The 25,978-nt window shown below is 35.9% G+C and overlaps 1 protein-coding gene across 1 annotated transcript; it reads right to left on the reverse strand.

The window, feature by feature from the left end:
- Positions 1–1,533: 1,533 nt before the first annotated feature.
- Positions 1,534–24,641, reverse strand: LOC131065050 (polyadenylation and cleavage factor homolog 4). The gene is made up of 7 exons (XM_057999429.2): positions 23,716–24,641; positions 14,814–14,915; positions 14,261–14,512; positions 13,921–14,046; positions 12,650–13,288; positions 9,592–11,817; positions 1,534–1,874 (listed from the first exon to the last, which is right to left on the reverse strand). Exons 1-7 carry the CDS (start codon positions 24,199–24,201, stop codon positions 1,827–1,829), a joined length of 3,879 nt encoding a protein of 1,292 aa, XP_057855412.1. The 5' UTR covers positions 24,202–24,641; the 3' UTR covers positions 1,534–1,826.
- Positions 24,642–25,978: the final 1,337 nt, after the last annotated feature.

Genomic DNA, 25,978 nt, shown 5'->3' on the forward strand with positions numbered 1-25,978 from the left:
TTAAAAATTAGACAACGAGACTATATATTTTTAAGGAAAAAAATTATTATAAAACAAGAACGGAATGATTTTTGGCACACACGACTGAATTTTATTTTCTTTTTACAAATTGGAAAAATGAAAAATATCGCCAAACGTCGTTCAATTGTTAAAAATAATTACCCTTAAAAAGGTCCAAATAACATAATATTAGGAATGCATTTGATTGTATCACCATTACACAGTTTTTAAGAAAAACAAACGAACACAATAGCATCCCTGCCCCAGGCAGAGGCTAGAAACTAACCATGATAATCCAATTCATAATAATCCCATAATGACGCTAACATTCATACGTCTTATTCAATAATTCGTCAATTTAGCATGCAAGTCAACCAACAAAAGAAGAGCATGCACATGCAGTCATCCCGTATAATAAACAAGTATATGTTTATTCACTGCTAAAACTAAAATTGGACACATGCCAGTTATCCCATATCATTAGAAGTAGCCTTAATTGTAGCTTTAACTATATATTTTTAAATAGTTTCTATCCTTATGCTTTACGTGGATTTATTAAAGGTTTTAGTAAACAAAAACAATAAGCTTCAATTCTTTCTCTTTATTCAAAAAAAATCAACTATCATTAAGCTTTCTAAAGTTAATGACATCAAATATCTTTAATCTTATGATGTCTTGAACATATCAAATTTCTGTTGGGTATGCCTCAATCGTGAGAAAAATACAACCACCCTGCTAGATACCTTAAAAACTTGATACAGGAAACAACTAGCTACATCTTTCAACATTGCGAATGTCGTAAAACCAAATTTTGCACATCTTCCAGCTAAATGTCGTAAAACCAAATTTTGCACATCTTCCAGCTAACTCAAGAACAAGCTAAATAGCCTTTACAATTGGGCGAGCACGCCATGTTTAATAATCTTAGCTTTGAAATCCACCTCCAACATCGCCAAGTTACTTGTAAATATGATACAGCTTAAATGGGACATTAAATGATATAAATGCAATCTGGCATCCAATTATCAATTATCAATTATCAATTATCAATTATCAATTATGACATTTTTTTACATTAACAACCAATGCACGTTTAGTCTCCCAATAACATAACTTAGATACACACTTGCTGGAAGAAAGTACCTTTACAACAGGAAATTATTTAAATGCTTAAGAGCTCCAGACTTGAATGAATACTTTAGTAACAATGATGTTCCGAAACCAAAAACAGTTAAAGCACGAGTTCCAAAGCATTAATTATGAAAATAACCAAAGGTCAGAATTACATCATCAGAATACTTGAAATACTTTTTATATATGGCGCATCTTCAGATTCCACGATATTTGGAGGAAATCACCAGAAGTTCCTCACAATAATACAATGCTTAAGGTTTCACGTAAACCTACATTAAATCTTGAAAAAATACAATTAAACTGGGTGGACCAGAAGCATTACATTCCCTGTAGCAACAATTGGTCAAATCCTCAGACGTAACTAGCCATCCTTATTCAGTCTAAATTATTCAACAGCAATTCTCATTTAACACCAGAGCCAATCAACCATATATTAAACCAATTTCCAAAATGTACTGTGGAGACAAAATACAAAAGCATACACCATAAGATGCAAAAACACATTAGGAGGCTCATACAGAAATCTCTTGATCCATTTCTTTCTTGTGGAAAATTTGGTGGGGAGAAGCATTCTCCCCATAAATGTACAAAAAGCAAGAAACGTTAGCATGTACATTTTTAACCTCTTAAAAGGAACCTCGTGGACCAATTCCAATACTTCTACAAGTTGACGTTACACACCTGCATTATATTTAATATTGTACTGTTTTTCTTCTACATCCTAAATCATCCTCATCATCCTGCATAGAAAATAAAGCATACAGCCATCAGTTCATGCTTTATCTCTTAAAATTCTACAGTAGGTTGCAATATGATTCTTCATGGGACCTGCAGGTGAACAAGCATTGTGAAGAGTATGGTATACATAAAAATTACTTGCGACTTTTTGGCAATCAAGAATTTCGAGGTAGAAGAAGCGTTCAAAGTTGTGTTGCCCAGGACATGCAATAACATGAAAAGAAACTCTTCAAATTTTCTTAGGTTACGAAACTTTTTGATACATTTTGGTCACAACCGCTATTCCATCAAAAAATAAATAAAGAAAAAACTCTTTACCATGGGGCTAAGTTCAAGTAGTCATCCCCATCAAGTGAACTTATGTGTCAAAAGATCTGAGACTTAAAAGGTCATTGTACAAACCTATATAGGCATGCATAGAGAGAAGCAAAACAATTCTAAAAACAATGCAAAGATGTCAGTCATGAAGACATGATAAAGCTTTCAAAAGTCAGACATCTAACATAAGATATTCACATAGTTCCACAGAGTTTCCTGACAGGGGCACACAGGAAGCGGGGATGGGTTTCAGGGACGAGGGACCAAGGGCCTAAGTTGGGGTACGGCAAGGGGAGGGCAGCAGGGCAGAAGTGGTGGGTAGTACTGAAATACATATAGTAATTGAAAAAAAAGTTATAGAAAGACGTATAAGAATTACAAATGAAATTTTGGCAAACTACTAAAATTCTAAGATACTGGTTCTTGGTATGTTAGGCTGGGTCCGGGTCCTGGTTCTTGCCCGGACCTGGTCCTCCCCAGGTTCTCCCTGGGTTCCACCCGGGTCCTGCCCAGGTGGATGGGTTCTCTGTGGCAGGACCCGGGTGGAACCCAGGGAGAACCTGGGCAGACCCAGGAGAACCAAGGCCCGTGGGTTCCCAAAAACGAGGCCCACGGGTCATAAAAAACACAAAAACCAATAAAAAAATACTTCTTTTAATATTTTTTTAACATGTAAACCCATGTCTCTCTGATCTTTTCCAATATGCTTCACTGGTCTGCTCTGAATTTTGTTCTTATCCTCTACATAAGGCCGCTCATATATTCTCTTGTTCTATCACACCAAGCTGTTCTAGACTACTGCAGATCTGCTTTTATTTATGTCCTTATTCTATTCATCCTTCTGTCCTAATGCTATTCGTATTCATCTCTGTCGTGCTGTAACTTAGGATTCTTTTTTCATGGTTGAATGATGTTGTATTATATTATTCTCTGTAATATCTGATATGTTTATAACTGCTATAATATATCATTGTAGCAGTCACATTATATATTTCATTTTTGTATGAATTGTATCATTGTAATAATCAATAATGGTAGTGATAGTATATTTTATAATTTCGATGTTTGAACCATAATTGAAAAACTCGGACTCACCACGGACTCGGCAAACCAAAAATTTGGACTCGAACCCGGACTAATGAAAGACTCGGCAAGGACTCGGCAAAAAAAAAACCATAGTTTTACAAAAAAACATAAAGAAATTAATGCATTTAGAGAACATAAGAGCCATAATTGAAACATTACACGTCACATACTCAGTTTCAAACTTTCAACTCTAAAATGTATAATACCAAGATTTCTTAAATGCTAATTATGCTTTTATATGGAGCCTAATCAGACTCGGAGGTTAAATTTTCCCTACTTCCATCGGTGCAATTTCCCCCTATATTTTTCGACGGGGGTTTGGGGGCAGCACCCCCAAATTGGGGTCAAGGGGCAGCGCCTCGCGATACAGGGCGGGGTCGAGGGGCAGCGCCACGCGAGGCCAAAAATACTTTTATTATTTTATAAAGGCGTCGGGTGTTATTTTTCACTCCCTCAGTTATGCCAAATGTAGGCAAATTTTTTTTTAAAAAACTCAATTTTAAAGCTTGCATGACTTTTTTTCTGGGTCGCGCGAGTCCATCTGAAAGACTCGCAAGTCCATGCAAAAGACTCGCGCAAGTCCTTGCAAAAGACTCTCGAGTCTTTCAGATGGACTCGCTGGGACTCGCCTCACAAGTCCTTCGCGAGTTGACTCGTCTCGCAAGTCCTTCGCGAGTTGACTCGTGGCTCCCATGGCACGAGTCCTTGCAAAAGACTCTCGAGTCTTTCAGATGGACTCGCTGGGACTCGCCTCGCAAGTCCTTCGCGAGTTGACTTGTCTCGCAAGTCCTTCGCGAGTTGACTCGTGGCTCCCATGGACTCGCGAGTCCATGGCGAGTCCACGAGTTTTAAAACTATGGTTTGAAAACACACACATGTATATATATATATATGTGTATGGACTAACCCGTGCCCGTACCCAAGAAAAAAAAAATTTGCCGAATCCACGAATCCGTACCTGAATCCAAACCCAATACGGTAACTTAGCTAAAATTTAAAAGGTACTAAACTTTGAAATGAACATTAACAATTTAACACTGAACAATGAAAATGCCAAATTAAAAATTTATATTATATTCAAATTTTCATAATGATGATTAAAATGAGTTACAAGTACACTGATGACTGCAAATGTTCAAAATAACAAAATGCAGTGAATGAGGCCTCTAATCATCCCTAAACTCCTCATCACTAGAGCTGCTGGACTCCACATGGTCGCTCCTCTTCTTTCTCTTCTTCTTGATCCTCCTCAACCCTCTTGCACTTCACTCTCACACTCACACTGACATTATCAGCTTCTTGTTAATTTGTTTCTGTGAGTTGAAAAGAGGATTTAAGAATGTTTTATAGGGCTTGTGGGGGTTTCGCTGGGACCTATAGGCCATTAGGGTCCGACCTTGAGAGCAAGGACCAAAAACAAATTTGAATATAAAAAAAAATTGTTTTTTGGCCATCTAGCCGGAGAAAGCCCCTGGGCCTGCATGAGACTTTAGAATTTAGAGAGACTCCTAGGAGTCCCCAGACGTCCCGGAGTCCCCAACATCCCAGCGGCATCTCTGAGGCGGCGGTGGTAGCAATGTAGCACAGGGGGCAAATCAATGACATAAACTAGAGGAGCTCAATCCGTATATTGTATTGGAAATTTAGGAGAGCTAGAACATGCCTTTGTTGTTATGTGTTAGTGTTAGAATGAATCTCTTCTAGGCAAAATAAGATGGGATAATTTCAATAAAGTATTTCTGTTGAATTGTACACATAAATAGCAGAGGGAAAGAAAGGACCCAACATGTAAAAGACAAAACTGGTAAAATGGGAAAGTAACTTTCAGTAGACCCCTAAACCTTAAGTGTACAGTGTTTGACAAGTTTGTCCAGATAAATGAAACTCTGTTGTTTTAAGTCCATTGTCTAGACAGTTTCAGAAAAAACAGATTAATTTTCACTCACGATGCAAGTTCCAGATTTCTACACTAATATCATCAGTTGATAAGAATCGGCTATATTAAAAGCTTTTGTCTTCCCTGTTTCAATATTCTGCAAAACCGTCTCCAGTTTCCTGAAAATCAGACTAGCTGGCAGTTTCTGTGTAGTATCATATTTCAAGACATGTTCTTAACAAAGGGAATAATAGCTCAGATTATTGTTGGATTTTTCATCCCCGAGTTCAGAGCATTTTCCTGTCCTCACATTTGCATAGCCTCATGGGGGCAAATCAGCAATGCATTTTTTCCCCATCCTCACACCAATGATAATTTGAGGTATAGACTTGAGTGATCAGTGGAGGAAGCGCCTTAAACTTATAGCAGACGTGAAATTAGGCTAGAGGACCCCAAGTTCAGTGGAGGGAGGTGGACTGACATGACAACATTTAGATTTCTTTTATAAGGAACCTACATGAAAGGAGTTCTTACCATGGGAGTATGGAAAACAAGAGAATGACAATAGAAACAGTATCAACCAAAATCTACTTAGACAATTCCCATCCTCAAGTTTGATTGGGTTAATAAAAGAATTAAACCAAAGGCTTGGATAAACAAGCCATACCAGTCCTTATGATCATATCCTATGGAAACAGTTTAAGAAAATCCACTTCACTGCCCTACAATTTTACAGGCCAGCATATAACTGATGGCAAGTAATTGAGGATGAACAAGTCAAGGATTATGAGTAACTGTAAATAAGATAATATCTAAATGGGATCAATTTGTCTTCTTATTATTAAGGTCTTATAGGCACACACCTCAATTACTTAATTGGAACTCAGTGATGTTGAAGAGCAAGAATAGAGCCATTTTATACAATTGCTAGGCAAAACTAGAAGAAAAATATCAGAAAATATTTTAATTTTCAAAAAAAAACACTGAATGACCATTGAAATTGACATAATAACAAGTAACAAATATGGGAACATCATTGTAATATAACACACATACACAAGAGAAAGGAATGTCCCTGTTTGACACATATTACTATGTTTGTTTTGGTATCTATGAAGTAAGCTCATGCAATGAACCAAAAAGAACTCAAAAAGCATACGAGTATTAGTAGATTTGGCACTTGGCATCTACTTTGCTAAGATTTGTCTCCTTGGTTTATGAAAGAGTAGAGTCAACCACTTAAAAACAGTATTGCGACTACACTTCTGAGGAACTTTTAAACAGTTCAACTGAAAGGAGTATACCTCATCCGTAGGAATTATTTAGCTTGAAACCAAGGTTACGAAAAACATGGTGCAGGTGGACCTGTTATTGGACACTGCAAATTAAAAGTGGCTCAAGAATCATTTGATAGCAAGGTCCTTATAAACTTCTGCAATAACAAAAGATAAACCCATAGGTTATTGTGATTTCTAACCCTCCCTTATCTCTAACGCTAAATTGCCAGATTCTTCCCAAAATCTGCTGGGTCCGGGTTCGGTTCGCTCCAAATACTGGTCCGTTAGAAATTAGCCCCAAATTCTGCCAGGGTTCACTTTTAGCCCAGTAAATTCGCTCAGAGGAACCCGGGAGGAATTTAGGCGAATTTATGATTGATTGGGAGAGCAGCTAGACTTACCTATTGATTGGTTTCTCGTGGGCGAATTTGGGTGCCAGCTGCAGAACATGGGAAGAATTTGGGCACATATGCCAAATTTTTTAACTTTTTTAAAGTTTTTTTTTGCCTAATTTAGTCTATTCGACCCTCCGACCCTAAATTAGACCACTAAAAAGGTCAAAAAGGTCAAACCTAATGTTGATGCTCATAAATGGTGGTACTTCCATGGAGAAATATACAAGCACCTACAACCCATTGCCATCAAAATTTTGTCACAAGCTCGCTCTTAACTCTTAAGGTTCTAACTTCTAATTTCTTCATTCTTAAACTGATTAACTCTTTAACTCTCTGATTTCAAAATTGAAAATCTCGATAGGTTGCTAGTTCATCATCATCCGAGAGGAATTGGAGCACATACTCCTTCATCCACTCAATAAAACGCAATAGACTACATTCCAAGAAGGCGGAAGACTTGGTCTATGTGCATTCAAACTTGAGGCTCCTAACACACAAAGACAATACCTACAAACAAGGGGAGGCAAAGCATTGGGATGTTGAACCAGAGCATGCAGAGTTGGATGATTCAATTGCCCGAATTAATGCACTTGGAGTTGATGATGATGATGATGAGCTACCTAGTGATCATGAGGCTGCTCCTGAGGCTGAGATTGCTAGTACCACTGCCAGTGGCACTGTTTGTGCTTCTAATTTGCCACAGGAGAATGATGATGATATGTTTGATGAGTTTTGATGATATTTGATCAGTGATGGCTGATTGTTAATGTTGACATTATTATTTTTGAACTTAAACATTGATATGGGGGTGTATTTTGGCATTTTGCTATGTTATTTGCCATTTGGACTAAAAGTCAAAAACATTAATATAAATGGTGGTGTATTTTGCTATTTATTTGCTGCTGCATATATGTATATATTTTTATTTTTTTATTTCTATATGTTTTTGTACGGAGGAACCCAAAGCGAACCCGAACTCACCCCCCAAAAAAATGAACGAATTTGCGAACCAGAAGCTGAATCCGAAGCCGAACCGGCAACTTAGCTCTAAAGTTGAGCAGTGCACAAGTAGAAGGGTTTACCATGTTATTTTGTTGATTTATGATCCTTAGGGCATTGTCAAGTAAAAGAAATGTGAAGGCTCCTGCATAACCCACATTGTTTAGATTTTGGAGAAATTGCCACCAATGTCAGCTGGAAGTGACAACATGGAAGTGGTAAATGAATTTGCAGATATTGATGGTGAAGAACTGAAGGAAAATCCAACAGTTTCCCTGGCTTAATCACAGAAAATGATCTAGCATCAAATCTTGATAGACAAGAGGAACACAAGATAGGTAGTCACTTATTATTTATTATTTTGGCATGAATCTTGATGACTTGTGCGGTAGCTGAGCACAATCGCCTGAAACATGATGTGAACAATGAGAATTTCACCACACAATATGACTCAGCAGCTTTGTAATGGTTAAGGCATGTTTTCTTTTCAGAGTAGGGCAACATAAAACTTACATGCTGAGATAAAGGCACAAAAAACAGTAAAACAACACAAATTATAACAGCTGATTGATTTGGGTGGCAAGCTAAGTGGGCTTGACTTTGGGGGAAACTTCATGGTTAAGCATGCTTGAGTCAGAATAGTACACAATGGGCAATCTCCTGAGAAGTCAGGATGCTTCACCCTTTTGAGCAACACCTAGATGCAATGAATTTCTATGTAATCCATTTCATTCTGATGAGAGTTGGGTTTGTGTGAGACACCACTTATGAAATAAGGATCAATGAGTTTGACTCAAAAACTATGCATTTGAATCCAGATACAATATATCATAGTTTGACACACTGCAAAAATTACCTACTTGTCAGCTGATTGATATATTTGCAGACATATATGAGGACTTACCTCATGTGCTGCCACTTGATAGCAGAAATCACATATCATTTCCACGATAAGAAACCACCGCTTCATATTTATTTACCAAAAGGGAAAAGCCTCTAGCTAGCGCTGAAGCAATTGTAACTCTTAAGAAAAATATATTAAATATTCTGATCTTATGTGCTGTCTTGAAATGCTACAGCAGTATGGATATAGTTCTAAGTTCTGAAAAAATCTGGCATTATTTGAAATTTCATCATTTAGACAGTTCAGAGTAGAGTTTCAAGGAAAAAAGAAATCATGTTTAAATTTGTCCTGATAATGTGATATTTTCAGATTTCAGCACTATTAGCAATTCACTCAATTTCAATTATTTTCATCTTCAGTATTCCATGTTACCTAGTCCAACTGCTAGCTTTCCATTTACTACCATATTTTTGAACAGGATTCTGTGAGGGATCTCAGGTCTCATATTATTACTGCACTTATGAGCCCTTGATTCAAACCTAGGCTACTTACAACAGATCTAAGCAGATTATGTTCAAAGTAGATTTGAACCTAAGCAACCCATTATGAACATATATAAATACACTCTAACTGAGGTAACCCATCAGACACTTTCCAGGGTAACACCATGTGTATATACTCTAATTTATCTTTTTCAAAGACAACATGAAGAGCCTGTGTTTATGATACCTTAAAGAGAAGTTTTCTGCATGGAACATAAAAAAGACATTTTTCCATCAAAACTAATCTGAAATAGCACAATCAAAAATGTAAAAAATACATTGTTATCAAATCCAACACAATAAAGGAAGCTAAAAGCATTTCAAGGGCCCTTTAATTTGATTGATTCTACACAAAAAGCATAAAAGTAACTAAGGATCTCACCACATCATTTTCTTCAGAACCTCCTAATGTAACTGCTGCAGTCCCTGACCTGCATTTTTCATGAACAATTGGACCCAATAAAGACTGATCCATGCTTCCAATGCTTGCACCAGGCGGAACATTCAAGTAAACGGTCCCCTTGCACATCCACTCATCAGTTTCGTGACTATAGAATTCTTCAAACAACTCTTCACAAAGTGGACAAATAAGCTGGTTTTCATCAGATGGAACTGCTGGTTCTTCATTATCTTTTGACATTTTGTTTGATTCTAAAGGGAAAACAGAAGCAGCAACCTCAGTCACTGATGGACCAGTTCCACTGACCCAATCATGTAGACGTGAGAACCACCCATGAGACATCTTCATTTTTGGCTCAAGATTTTTAGATGCATGCCAATCCATATGCTTGCAGTGCTCTTCATGAGACATAAATCGCAACCCACATGACATACACTGTCTAGGGAAGTCATCATATAATGCATTGATTACAGACACATGTCGCTCAAGAATTCTTTCACGCTTGAACTCAACTCCAATTGGGTCAGTGCTACACAATGTTTCAACAGAAGTTTCTAAAGGAGTTGTTGCTACTTTAGTTAAGACAGGACTGTCATCAGCAACAGGCACACTGACAGAAGCTTGCAAATTGCTGGTTGTGACTACTACTGTACTACAACTATTGAGTTGATTTGGCATTGAAGATGTAGCAGGTAACGAAGTTGGAAGGGAGGTTGATTCAGTTGGGGCAGAGATTATGCCCTTGGCCATAAGCGAATTTAGTAAATTTGAAACTGGTAATATTGAGGACCGTGGAGGAGTAACTGAACTGGTTGCTTGTGAACTTGATCCTACCAATGATGAAGCAGGTGGTGGACCAGGAGGAAGAGGTGGTTGCACCGGTCTTGGAGGCTGTGAATGCAGCAATTGCAAATTGTTTACAGAAAGTGGAACCGGTACTGCAGATGGACCTGGAAGAGAAGATGCAGGTGTTGGAATGGGCAAAGATACAACAGGAGGTAATGATGATGAGACTGTAGGTGCTGCTGAGAACTGCACCGGAGGAGGACCACTGGGTAGAGGTGGCTGTATATGCAATGGAGGCTGTGTTTTTCCAAATTCTGGAAACCCAGAGTATCCACTCGATGAATTAGTTTTAGGAGTAGAACCAGCCTGGATTGTGCTAGGAGGCAAAAGACCACTATTAAGAATGACTTCAAGCAGATTTTGTGTTTGTCCTTGCAAAGATGAACTTGCATTTGTTGGGAATCCATTTGCAGCAAACCCTGGAGTTTGAGGTGGTCCATAACTTGGAGGCGGTGGCTGTGGGGTACTTTTCAAGTCTGGTTGTTGCAGTGGATGGGATGGAACCAATGGTTGTGGCAAGGAAACTGATTGAACATGCAGCAACGGTGGCTCTCCTGGAGCCTGCTGTAGAAATTGCAATGACTGGCCTTGCTGAGGTGGTATTCCAGAAGGCCGATTCTGGAATTGCTGTGATATCTGAATTTCCTGGGCCATTTGTAGCTGCTGCAATGAAGAGCCGGACTGAACATAACCATGTGGCAACTGGTTTGAAGAATCTGCTGTATTTTGAGGCTGAAGTACTTGCTGCATTTGGGACACTGGCACATGAGATTGCTGAAGAAACGGTGATGGCTGTGTGGTTTGAGTTTTCACTTGCAAATGCCCGGCTCTTGTTAAATTAATCTGCTGCTGGTGTTGCACAGGTTGAACAGACTGTTGGCGGGCCAAAGATGTAGGTGATCCAGGTAGCTGTTGCGCAGATAGCAGTGTGGATGGAGAAGGAGGTCTGGGAGATTGACGCTGTCGAGAAGACAGTCCAGTTGATAGTGGTGTCACAGAGGGAAGAGGTCCAAAGCTTGGAGGTCCAGTCCCAATTCCATTACTTGTTCGAAGACCCAGTCTGGTCTCTGAAGATGGTTCGATACTTGTTAGCATGCCACCACTGAATGGAGAGATGACATAACCCTCTGATTGCACCGCATTTATAGAAGGCAAGCTGCTCTGAAGATCCATTGGAAGCACTCTAGGCCTTGAATTTGCAGAGGAACTAAGATTTTGCTTAGTCCATCCAGGAAGTGATCGATGAACTAATGCATTCTGACCTGTCCTTCCTAGAAATGAGCCTTCCGCAGATGCCTCTCTACTACTACGAGTTCCTACATCATGATGCAAAAGGGGAGATGCCAGACGATCATCTAATTCCTGCATCAAACAAAATTAAGCTTAATGGATATCAATACATCTCATCTCATCATGGCATGATGAATAATTCAATTCAGACAGTTCATAAAACCAAAAATATATGCAAAGAATTTTTCAGGTGACAAGCAATTGACATTGGATCTAGAGTAACCAATGCTGCCCATATCATGTGTTTCCTAGTTAGCATTCATATTCAAAGTTCTGTCACCCATGGCCTATACAATGTCAATTCCCACAAAGATGAATACAGTGAGGGCATATACAATTCTTCATGTCACTTTAAATATCAAGCATCAAATGATCAATGTCCATTTGTTTTTTCTTTAATGACATTTACTCTGATCATATTTTTCCTCATACATTTTGATTATAATATAAATCAAGAGAAGCACTTAGCACAGAAGCAGCTCTAAGCATTTGCAAGTAGGGGGAAGAAAGGTGAATGAATGTAATCCACTGCTTCAGGGTCTTCAACCTCTAGCCTCCTTCCCTGATGGGCAAAGCTTTTGGAGCATGTAAACCATGACAAATCATTCTCATCTCACAATTCTGACCAATGTGAGATTAACTCAAGTAAAATCCAATCATGCATATAATGTTCTGTGTTTATGTCTTTTTTAGCATTTATTAATTGAAATTTTAATTCTTGTTGCATTGAACCATATATTTTCAAGTCATATCAAGATGACCCCATGAGTAGTCATTTACTCTCATGACATTTTTCTTCGTGTATTTGAATTAAATTGAAATACTGTCCAACCACCATCAACCATACACAAACAAAAAATTTCATTAATGTGCATAAATTATTTGGAGTTAAAATAAGACATACTCTTCGAGGAATTTGCCCTTCATCACTTATCGGCTGATCCATTTGAGACAAAGGCCCAACTGTGCGCCAATGACCATCTGGAAGATCAGGTTCTGGTTCCATTCTTTTGCCTCTACCTAAGCCAAGTGGCTTGTTAATGTCTCCCGGAAACCAATCACCTTTCCTCAATTTGTCACTTCCCCTGCCAGCATCTGCTAACCTTGTGCTTGTGTCCTCCCACATGTATTCTTCCTCCTCTGAATTTTGCCAGTTTCTAGGCATCACTCTACTGCTTCTGTTTCCAATGTCATGTGGAGCAGTTGAATTTGATTGGGGTCCCAGTGCTAATTTAGGACCCCTAATATTTCCATAAGCATCAAGTAGAGGACCACGTGCAGGCATCTTCTGCCAATCATATCCATTTCTTTGACTATATGTTCCACCAGTATTACTACTTTGGATTTCACCAAGTCGTTCCCCATACCAAGGCCTCTCCAGTCCATCATTCCTCTCCGTAATCCTTTCATTGGGCCTTCCCATTAACAATTCAGATGAACGAACATGATCCATACCATAATCATAATCAGCAAAGCCAGTGGATGGTTTCTGAGCATATATAGGTTCACCAAAAGTATCTCCTCTAGGTGGACGTTGTATATTCTGCATTTGAAAATTTATAAATAAATATATAAAGAATAAACTAGCAATGTGAATAAAATTACCATATGTATAACAAGCAATTACAAATTTATGAATAAATGCATTTGAAATAACAAACTCTGTTGGAAGTTATACAAGAAGATTCATACAGAAAAAAATACATTAGTTTGATTTTATCAAGATGCAGATCCATACTTTATTTCCCAAGTATACAATCTAAGCAAGGTTGAGTGTGAAATGGCAATTCATTAGCAATAGCATTCAGCTATCCCTTTGAGAAGCCAGCACTCAATCCATGAAACCATTTCTAGTAACACGAGTTTGAATGAATTATGCATTAAATGGAAGCTCGATAGCCGTGAAGTAATTACAAATTCTAGTAAGAATGCTTGAGTTTCAGAAAAGAAAGAAACAATGACACACAGCTAACAACTACTATGCAGCTTGCAAATAAGGACATATAAGTAGAGTACAACTTTAGAAAAGTAAAGCCTACAGGAACTATGTTAAATTGTATTATATACAAGTAACATGCTCATCGCAGCCTTACAAATAGCTGGCATAAAAAACTAAACCATTAATATTAGCTTTATAATAAGCATCAAATAGGAACAGAGAAAACGACAACATACAGGTCTTTTAACAGGAGTTTCAGACCACCCTTTTGGGCTTGTGCGCATATTTCTGTCCAGTCTATCTGATCTATCTGATTCATGAAGGGGTTCGTCTCCAGTGTTCTCAGAATTTAATCGCTCTGCCTAAAAACCAAGAAGATTTCACCAATGGGCACAATAATGAGTAATTTATGAACATATAAGTAAAAAATCACAATAATATTATCAGAAACACTACACAAAACATCATCAGTAAAATTGCAAGAACAAATTGTACTTTCAGCTCATAGAAGATAACACAATTTATCATGCAAGTATAGATATGAACAATTTCATTATCAATATTTAGTGTCCTCACTTTGTTTGACTGCTGAAGCCGTTCTAAATATTTTGGATTTACATGGATGCTGTGCCCTGGACGTTGAGATTGAGTATCAGAGGATCTAGGGGTTGTAGTGCCAGAAGATGAACCATTCATGGAAGGAAACCGAAGCTCTTCCTCAATGACATGGAGTGGTGTTGGTGGAAACACTCCTTTCCATGTTCGAAATAAATGTTGCATTCCTGGATGTGTCACTGGATCAACCTGTCTGTATGCCGTGCAAAATACCTTGAACAAAATGCAAACAAAGAATATTAATTGAAGTAAGAAGATTGAAGTAAAGCTAAAACTACAAGAACTTTGAACAATATGCCTATTAAACTATAGCTAGAAAAAAATGAAGGAAAAGAATTCAGAGCAGCAATAACTGGAAACAATATAGGAAAATAATCTGTAACCTAGAGTACAGTAATAGTGAAAAGCTTATAAGTCAAAAGAAGGAAAATAGCATTCAGATGCATTAAAAAGATATATGGTGTGACAAGAATAAATTCAATATGCAAAACTAAATGTGATCCTAACATCTCACCTCAGGTAATTTTGCTGCAAAATACTTGACATAGTCACCCCCAATGTTCTTTACAATACTATCTAAAAGATAGAGTGATGGCAGTTTCTGCTCATTTGGAACCTATAGAAAAAACACATGAAATTAGAGACCAGGAAAAAGAGAAGCAAGCAGAATTTCCTTGATAAATCATTCAAACAAAAAAGGTGACAATTAGCAAACATAAGCAAAACCTAGCTTGTGTATCGACTACTGCAACTTCTTTTCATGCATCTTAAAAAATGATTAGACAAGCTGCCTCGTAATATGCATCAAAATTTCAGAGTAAAAATATCCACTTCTAATGACTGTATAATGGAAAAGGCTATTAAACAACAAAACCAAAGATTCATCTCTTTTTCAAGGGAAGTTAACTCTGCTGTCTCATTTATATCTGCATATGAAAATTTCATGCACATTTTTTGCTGATTTTGATGTTCATATCATATTTTTTTAATATTCACCATGCTCCAACTGGGGATGATCATGTTCATTCACCTTCATCGATAAGGTTCAAATATTCCAATTTATCTTGTGATTCTGGTAACATTCAAGAAGATTCTGGTAACATTCAAGAACTATGTTGTAGATTCTCAGAAAACAAGAATTTCAACGAGGGGAAGAAAGACAATTGATGCAAGGCATTTCTATGTTGCACTAAGAATAAATGCAGCCATATTCACATGCACTTTTCATCAAACCCACAAATTGTGTAAGGGTACAAATAAATTTGACCTGGGAATTTATCTATTTCAACCAAAGAAACGGGACTCGTACTCGGCTCGAACTCGGCGAGGCCAACTCGACTCGGGACTCGGACTTGGGAGTCAAAACTTGGCTCAGACTCTGCTGGACTCGGCAAAGTGAAAAACTCAAGAAATTTAGAGATTTTTAAAGATTTAAAACCTCTTTCGTGCACCCTTTATTAAATACACCTTAAAGACACAATAACATCATCAAATAGAAGCTAATTTGATTACATACACAAGTATACATCAATCACATAAGCATAAATGCAAATTGTAGCTGAAGGAAATAACAAACATAGATATATAAATATTGTCAAATATATACAATATTACAAAACTCATGGAATAAAAAATCCATGTCATCATATGATGAAATGATATGCAAACTCTTCCTTTCCAACTCTTGATGCACCAAATGAAAGTATATGTTGTTATATGGAATTGAAGCCTAATCAGAATCGGAGGTTAAAATTTCCCTACTTTTATCGACCCAATTTCCCCCCTAATTTTATGACGGAAGTTTGGGGGCAGTGCCCCCAAGTTGGGCTCAAAGCATAATATCAACCAAAAAAAATCAATTCAAAACATATTAAAAGTTGCGTATTTTTTTAAGTTTTAACTTAAAGTTACAGGCTGCCGGCCGAGTTTGGGAGTCGGGACTCGCCAAACTCGACGATTTTGGGCGAGTTTTTGACCCAGACTCGTCCAAGTCCGAGTCCGAGCCCATTGGACTCGGCGAGCATGACTCGACTCGGAAATCGCCCAAACTCGGCGATTTTGGGCGATTCCAGTTTCTCAACTAAATTCCTGCTAACTTTGAATAATCAAAAGCAATTCACTTCTCTTAGGTGACAGGATATCTCAACTAGAAGCAGTAAAACTGAAGACAAATTCCTGTCCCACCAGATGCTCAAACCACATCTCATATGTGATCCTAGTTCATTAACAAAACTACATAACCACAAACTTATATAGAGATTGCTGACTATGGTGGTCATTTTAATACAAAATGTCTCCAGCCAGCCTTGTGCGTTACATGTTACTGGGATGGTCTTGGACTTTGTAATCACTTTGGTATATATTCTGCAATTTGAAAATTTTAAATAAAAATAAGTTTATTTCTCAATTTATGTGTCTTCGTTCCTGATGTAAGCATGTTTTTTTCCCTAAAATGGCATCAAGAAGGGCTCATTTCCATGACAGACCCTTGAGTTTTCATTGCCCATGCATATCTTGTACCCCATGCCCTACAGTACACAACAATTGAAAGAAAATAACTGATAGTTATATTACCCGTTTACAATCTAAAAAGTTTGACCAAGCTATAATAAATAGAAAATTCTAGCAGAAACAAGGGAATGCTCTACATCCAAAGATAATTTTCCAGATGCCTGAATATTTTGCATATTTTTAGTTATTTCGTAAAATATGCATTTATACGTTATACTTTGATTCTTTAAAAATTCTCACTTTTAATAATTTTAGTAAACTAAACCAATCCTCTTTTGGAATTTGATAGCTAACGTGTTAAAAGCTTTTATATTCTGATGATCATTAAATTCAGGTGAAAGGTTGGAGGCAATCAATAACTCATAATTGAGTCCAAGGCATCTAAATGAGGATATTTTAATCATAGGCAGTGGTTTGGTCAGAAGGCATCACAAACAATGAATAGCTGGAGATGGCTTCCAGGAGACCTGTATTTAGGAATGCAACTGTTGTTTTATGTTACAGATAGTCAGGATTTGACAGTATTCTTTTGGTATACTAGCTAAGGATATGGTTATGAATCATGGGAAGAAGAATACGGACAATTGTCTCCTAGATAATAGTAAGTTAGGATCTTTAAAAAATAATTACCTATATCAAATGTCTTAGTATATTCTTAATAAGATTTATTTAAACAAGTTTACATATTAAGAAACCTCATGCTTGGTTTCCATTTAGCCAATTGCTTATTTTCTGAGCATGTTTAAGAATGCCCATGTTTGAGAACACAATAGTAATTTGAATTTCCCCTGTTATGTGTCTAGCACTCATGAGCGATAGAGCATCCTCCAAAGTAGATTAAGGTTAACCAAAAGTATATCAAGGATGGCAAATTATTTTAAAAGCAATCTCCCAGTCAAGTTATCTTTATCTCCACCTTTAAAGTTACCAGTGAGTCCTTAAAAAGGCAAAGTAGCATACGAGGTTTTTCCCCCAAATGCCTAATAATTAGCATAGGCCATGGTCAAAATTTATTGCCCATGTCCCAAGAGAATTGATTATTTTCCCTATAATAGCACCAGAAAGTTCATATACAAAAGAACTGTGATAACAAACAGCCTATTTGCTTTGCAATTATAATGAAGAATTAGCAATATCTAAATCTGTCTCAATTCCTTTCTCTACCTAGACTCTGTGTGCAGTCCATGGATCAATGATTCTTTAGAGGTCTGGATCTGCTGTAAAATTCACAAGGTCTCTGTTAATGCTTATAGACAAAAGAAAGTTGTTGGTAGGTTGCTCTTAATGAGTACATACTCTTCACTTAACATATTAAGACATCATACAAGCAGTGAAAAAATAAATACTTGGAAGATCTTGTAATGATGTATCAAAATATCAAAACTACATTTTACAAATATATATATATATATCGAGTTTGGCTCCCTCAAAGCTCGATAACTTGATTAAAGTTGATTTTGCACCTGTTTTGTTAACCCTATCAAGATGTATCCAAGATCCTTTTATGCTAATATCTGTTATATATATACTCCAACCTACACCAAATTTAAATAGCAGAAAGATAGCTAATCAAATGTCATGCAATAGAGAGAATATTAAATATGCCATACAGATGACTAAAATCAAATAGGAATCAAAAAGTAATAGAAATTCAAAAAACAGATCTGCTTTATATATTTTGCCTCTATCTTCCACATTCACCGGCAAGCATGCCTCAATCAAGAAACTCAAGAGAAAATGCTAGGCCCCCAAAAAGAGCAAGAAGATGCCAATGCAATGGATGTTGGAAGGAACTGGCCCCCATTATCATGAAAAATTGCATCAGATGTCAATTTCCTTATGTTGAAAAATCTGAATGAAAATTGACATTGGACTAGTAGGGAAGTCTATTTAATATTGGAGGTAGAGAATAAACCAATAGGTGTGTTGCCCAAGTAAGATTATGAAATTCCATGCATGATGCTCATACACCATATCAACAAGATACAATTTGAAGAATTGAAGAAGTTCCTTAACACTACAAGTCCCTGGCTTTTAAGAAAATGTGTACTTGGAAAACTAGAAAGCATGCAACTGAGATTATTGAGATCAATTCATGTGGATCATGGTATTCCTAGGGAATCAATCAGCACAGAGTAATAGAACAGCAACCAACGTGCATTTCATTCAATTACTTGACATATTTCTTGTACCATAGTGTTTGAAACTTTGAAGCAGCTCCTGCTACAGGCAAAGAGAAGAACACAAAATACTTGGTTGATAATATTATTAAAATAATAGGCATTATGGGCTCTTTTAACACGAAAATTTATCATACACATTGCAAGAACATGTAAAGCAACTTTACTAACTTGTAAACAAGTACGGACATATCATTTAAACTCCCCATTTGTGATTCCTACTTTTAAGTATTTTTTTAAATGTAATAGTTATTGAATTTGCATGCAAAAACTAATATAGGAATAAATATATGAATATCATTATAACAAAGGATATCCCTCTACATTACTTTATTGTCAGCACCAATTGTGCTCTTCAATTCCTCATACCTCTTATTCTTGACAGATCCTATGAATCATCCAGCTCTACATCTCATTGACCATTCCATTTACAAATCCCTTCCCTTGATTAAAAAATCAACTTTGAAAAGAGCTCCAAGAGAGCATCAATTCCAACTTTCAAAAAGCATCAAAGACTACTGTCACCAAATCTGATCAGCATCTAAAAATCTGGAAGTTCCAACTGTGATTTTAAGAAGCAATTTACCAAACACCTCAAACTAGCAAAAAACCTAGATTTTAAAAATCAGAAATTGCATCTAAAAGAAGAAAAGAGGCATAATCCTGTAGTTGTGTCTCATTTATAACAAAATATACATGACTAGAACTTACTCCTCGACCCTAACCCGAACAAACTATTTCACTGCCAATGGAAAGACTTGCATCATCTAGCCCCAAGCCTATAATTTTTTTAACCATAATATATATACTAAAAGAAGCTAGGGCAATCCATTTTCTTCCAAGGATTTCAAACATATTGTATCTCGGACATTGTTAAAGAAGCATTTAAGTACAAAGTAATAATCATAACACTTAGAACCTAGCGGTCATCAGCAGACTTGTGGTCAAGTAGTAGGGCCACATGGTTCTCATATTGGAGACCAGGGTTCAATTCTCCCCAAAGACATTATAACGCCAGAACAGCGTGCTAAAGTGGTAGTCCCAATTCAGTTGAAGAGTATGCAGTAGTCCAGCAGAAAACACTGGAGGACAAGAGGATGAAGCGAAAAGGAGGAGGCTGCCCTGCAAGAGGAGATAGGAGGAGCAGTATTCCAGTTGCTGGACTACTGGAGAAATTGCAAACAGCACAGATGGAGCAATAAGGAAGAGAATACCCTGCAGGAGGAGATGAGAGGTGTGACATTCAAGCTAGAGTACAAGAAAAAGGAGATGAGAGGTAAGGCATTAATAACATAGGGACGCAGATAGAAAGAATTGTAAGTCCAGCAAAAGCCCTGTATGATGTAATGGGAGTGGGGCCCATTAACAACCCTCAGCTAAATCGTTAAAAAATACCTAAAACCTAGTGGTCATTACTATGTAAACAACAGCAATCTTGGCTGTTGCATTCAAAATGCAAATATGAATTGAACATAAAAGCAAACATTTTGTATTTTCATGATATCCCTTGGTGGTAATATTTAAAATATAATTAGCTCTGGATTAGAAACCACCAAGCCCAAATTAAGGTCTTTGAAACCACACAAAACTTATCGTCGCACACCATTTCACAATTTTATCACTTAAGGGAGAAATTAGGCATTTGGCACATTTTTATGATGAATATTTGCTCTCCAAGAGCTATGTGAGGAAGTGTGAGGGGAGTTCATACATTTATAGGGCAAAATCATGACTTTTTTTACTACTTTTTCCAATTTCTTTATGTTTCGCATTTTTAACGTGTCTAGCGTGTTTTTTCGTCTCACTCACCGAGTTTCTGGTGAGTACCTGCCAAACAACCGACAAGTTTCTCTAGCAAGTAAACATGAGAAAAACTCATTTGGAAAAGAACTCAGCAAGTTTTGGGCCACTTGGCAAGAACTCTTTGAATTTGACAATTATGTGATATAAATAGTATGCTATTAATATAGTTCTTTAGAATATAGGTAAAAAATAAATTTAATATAATTTCTAGTTTGCAAATATATATTTATTTATGATTTTTTTCTTTTTTTGGTATAAACATATCCAAAACATACCCATCCTTCCACAAAAAAATCGTTGTACAGGCATGCTATATCCACATACATGTACCCAGTTTCAATTCAAAACTTAGTTTAGAATAAATACTCATTCAATATTTCAGCAATTAATGTCATATGGATCTTCATCAAGACCAACATTAGATTATGCAGGTAGATTAGAAAAACCACAAGCTGCCCATTGCCACTCATGGTAAAATTATACTTCCACAATTCCCAACCAAACAAGAATCTAGTTGCTAAAATTTTAAATCCAGTAAAAAGATTGATGCTATAACAAGATACATTAAATCTAGATTGATCAAGGGTTGTTACAAAAGATTCTTTCAAACAAAGCAAAGAGCTACCCAAAAGCCAAAGCTACACCATTTGTGAAAAGCAATGCATCTAAACTACAAAAATGGCTACGAATCTTACTGTAGCACTGCTGACTTGTCAACAAAACACGATTTTTTTCCTTGTTACTCAACAAACAAAAGGCAAGTGAAAACAAGGGTCAGTTTACAGTTTAGGGCATGATTTTGATGATCAAAAATCAAACAAAACGCATTGAAAGTGTCACCCACCACCAAAATCAAATCCCAAATAGCCTTGCACAGATGGAATCTCCTAAGGTACATCATGAATGATTACAAACAAATCCATGGACAAAAAACAATGCCTTGGATGAATCCGCAAGAAAATTGAAATCGATTCTGTTTCCAGAACATATCACATCCAGATACACCTAAGTTTCCAACCACTTCAATAACATAGGTACTCATTAGTAGCACCCAATTGCAAGAAATGTGTTTCACAGAAACATGTTACAGGGGTTCCAGTTGACATCCCCTATGTCCTAGGTATTTAATGACTTGAAGGGGATGCATCCCTTTTCAGAACTGAACAAACTCCAACCTTTATTGAATTTTTTTTTTGAAAGGTAACTTATTGGGGAATAATCATTTAACTGCTACAAACTCCTAAAAAAGCTAAAATGGGGGATTGCCATTGAAAATTCAACACATTGTATTTACTTTTTCATTTCAGCTTTTCTTTTAGTTTGTTTAAGTTATTTTAGTAGCCATCCATCCCCATATTATGGTAAAGTTTTTGCTGTATTCAAAACTGTCCCCCAATCCTGGAAACTTCGAGAAACACTGTGAACAGAAACACCTAAATAACAGATTTTTGGGTTTGTACTTACTGAATTCACTCCATTGGAATCACCCTGCTATCTTCACCTATTTATCTAGCTAATTTTGCTTTTTCATTTGATTGTGCAATACTTTCCAACTACTAATTATCTTTGCACAGACACCTCTGTACAGTACTTAAAGATTCTGATTTGTAAAAATATGCCAATTCTACTGATTGGTTTTTAAGTGCACAACCCAGACCATGGAAGCATTAAAAATCAAGCATATTTAAAAAAGTGGCGACATGATTATAATGATATCTATCATACAGTAATTTTATATGCAATGGCTCACAGTACCATTACAATAGAAGGAAAATTTAAGAACCAAAAAAGACAAATTATCAATCCGGTATTATACTTAATATCAGAAGATCTCATGTAGATAGCATGCATCATTTAACTATGAGAACCGCTTTATCAGCCAACTAAATAATCAAGACTATTAATGCAATACAACCTTCAAATTACTTGATATCAAAAAACAGCAACAATGAATTTATGAAAAATGTTCCATTCAGTCAATTATCAAAGCCAATTACTTTTATCGATGTAACTCTTTTTCTCAGACCAAATTCATGATTGTGAAAATCTTCAAAACAGCAACAATGAATTTATGAAAAATGTTCCATTCAGCCAATTATCAAATCCAATTACTTTATCGATGTAACTCTTTTTCTCAGACCAAATTCATGATTGCGAGAATCTTCAAAACAGCAACAATGAATTTATGAAAAATGTTCCATTCAGTCGATTATCAAAGCCAATTACTTTTATCGATGTAACTCTTTTTCTCAGACCAAATTCATGATTGTGAGAATCTTCTTGCAGCCCATACAACCATCTGAGAAAAATCAATTCTCTTGAGACAACGGATTTTCTAATCATTCTAAAGGCTCTTTCTGCAGAGTTTTTCAACTCTGAACAATTTAAAGATTAACAAATTTTGGAAACATAAGCAAATTTGTACGCAATACGTGCTTTCACATTACATGTCTATTGATTCTATGTTAAAAATTTCAATTTACAATTTTCAAATTATACAAATCAACATATGAGAATTTAACTCCGGGCGTACTTGGAAACTAAGCCAAAAAACAGCATCAATTGAAAAGTATAACAACAGGGCCATAATAACCAAAAAATATATTATGTCCCAAAGTTTTTTCAAAAGAACTGCACCAACGTACACATCTTAACATATGAATATAACACGGTGTAATAAATTTCACTTTCTAAATTTTGTCTACTGGTGGTTATTGAGTACTGATGTTTTTCTCATAAACTGGTATGAATTCACACAGTTGCTCCAGAACACTCTAGAACTAACCGAGAAAATTTGGTATGAATTCACAACTAAAAAGGATCCTCTGGAAAAGAAAACGAACTCGTAGAAGATATGTTATTGGAAAAGAAAAGTGAAGAAAGAAGAAAAGAAGTGGGGCAAGGCAAGTTGAATATGATCACCTCGAGGATGTGAGAGCAAACAGTGGCAGCAATGCCTTTTGCAGCATGACTATTTTCTCCTGCAATTATTGTCAAGTTGGTAATGATGGGCTTGGAGTTAAATGTAAGTTCGGCGAGGGCTGTCTTATACTGGCTCACCAGTTCGTGCTGACTTCCGCCTCCTCTGGAACTAGTGGTGGTGGTGGTAGTGTCCTCTCGTTCCCTCTCCACGTTCTTGTCATCCTCAATAATCCTGCCTCCCTTGTCACTCTCTTTATCCCTTTCTCTTTCCCTTTCTCTTTCAATGGCCCGCATCCTCTCCAGCATTGGGCTTCCCCTCTGTGCAAGCGGCCTCTCCAGTGAGCGCTCCCGCTCCGCATAGCGCTGAAACCCTCTGTCTCTGTCCTTATCCGCATCATCCCCAACGGCTGTCATGCGGGGCTTCTTTATTGAAAGCTCCCTCGATCGATCTACCGATCTTCCTGAGCTTTCTATTTCCATATCCATCTCCACTCAGGTCATTCCACTTCTCTTATTGCTTACATACACAGCCTAAGACAGCCGCCCTGAATTTGGCACTCAAACCCTAACCTAAAATCGATTCTTCGTATTCCCTGTGTCAAAGTTTACTGATTGTCTGCTTTATTTTAAATATTGGTGGCACCTCCATCAAAAAAGATTGTGACCTTGGAACATATTTTTCGTATGTACAATGTAATCACTCACCTGTAAACTGGCTTCGAACTCTGTCTGCGTAAAACAGAATAAATCCCTTGGCAGCAGAATAGCTCTAATCTAATTTGAATCAAAACAACTGAAAGAAAGAAAATAGCCTAGGGCATTCCCATTATATTGCACTACACACTTAAGCCACTTTTTCTTCCTCCACCACATAAAATACAAAGAGAAAGATAAGAATGGAGAAATTTAGGTGTTTGAGAAGGCACTACCAAAGCTTTAAATTTATGTTATTTCACCGCCTCGTGCATTCCAACCAATTCAGGGTAAGGGTTTCTTCTTGTCCTCAATAAAATTTATAATTGTGTAATAGTTAAAAAAATTATACCCTTTAATTTTTATATAGTTTTGAGTGGATTTTGGGCAAGTTGGGAATGACACCAGCACTCAAGCCACCACCATGAGGTGAGTCTAGGTAGAAAGAATCAATTTTGGGAAGAACTTAAAATCTTTAGTTAATTAAGTCACTCAATCACATTTATATATATAAAGATGAAGTTGAGATCATATTTTTATGTTTTAGTTAATTTTTGTGTATAATGGATATCCCTAGTCTTCGTTTCATTGATTTTAGTGTACAATAGATATAGATATGTCTCAGTCTTTGTTTCGTTTCATTGGTTTTTATGTACAATGGATATCCCTCGGTCTTTGTTTAAACACAACATTAAAATTATTATTCATCATCTAGGTGTTCACCCCTTTTACATTTAATTTTCAAATATAAAATTTAGTACACATTTACCATTCTCAATTTAGTACAAATGCCACCTACTGCAATACTTGTGTTTTTAATATTGTAATATAATTGTTAAATGGTTATAACCATAATTATTATTAAATTTTAATTTTAACTTTAATCATAATTATAATAATTAAAAAATAAATAAAATTATAGTTATAATAATTAATAATAAATAAAATTATAATTATAATTTAATTATTATATAAAATTAAGATTATAATTAATTATTTTGATTATAAAATCTTAATTATAATTATTTAGTTAAAATTGACAAATAACTATGTATAAAAAATAATTAAATAAAACTAGACTTGTAGTATAATTGATGAAAATACTAATAATAATAAATTATAATAATTTTAAATTAAAAATATAGCTTATATAAAATTATTTATATATTAAATATAATATTAATTAATTAATTGTTATTTTTAAATTTAAAATCATTATATGTATAATTATTTAACCCAAATTAATATGATTATATTCACCACATACCTCTTAAAAAAATTTACCATTTCATTTACTTTTTTCCACATTTTTATTAATATTATAGTATTTTTTATGCACAACAATCATTTTATTTATTTTAAGTGTTATTTTATTTTAATTTAAAATTATTTAATATTTTATTTATATTCTTTATATAAGAATTATTTCGTATGTTGTTTAATTTAGCTAAAATTATTTTATAATTATTTTAAACTTTAAATTATTAATATCAATTATTTTTTAAATTTAGTACTTTTCAAATATGTGAGTTTTAAATAATATAAAAAAATTATTGAAAAGTTATAACTA

The sequence above is a fragment of the Cryptomeria japonica genome, chromosome 11 (genome assembly GCF_030272615.1).
Source record: "Cryptomeria japonica chromosome 11, Sugi_1.0, whole genome shotgun sequence".
NCBI classification, from domain to species: domain Eukaryota; kingdom Viridiplantae; phylum Streptophyta; class Pinopsida; order Cupressales; family Cupressaceae; genus Cryptomeria; species Cryptomeria japonica.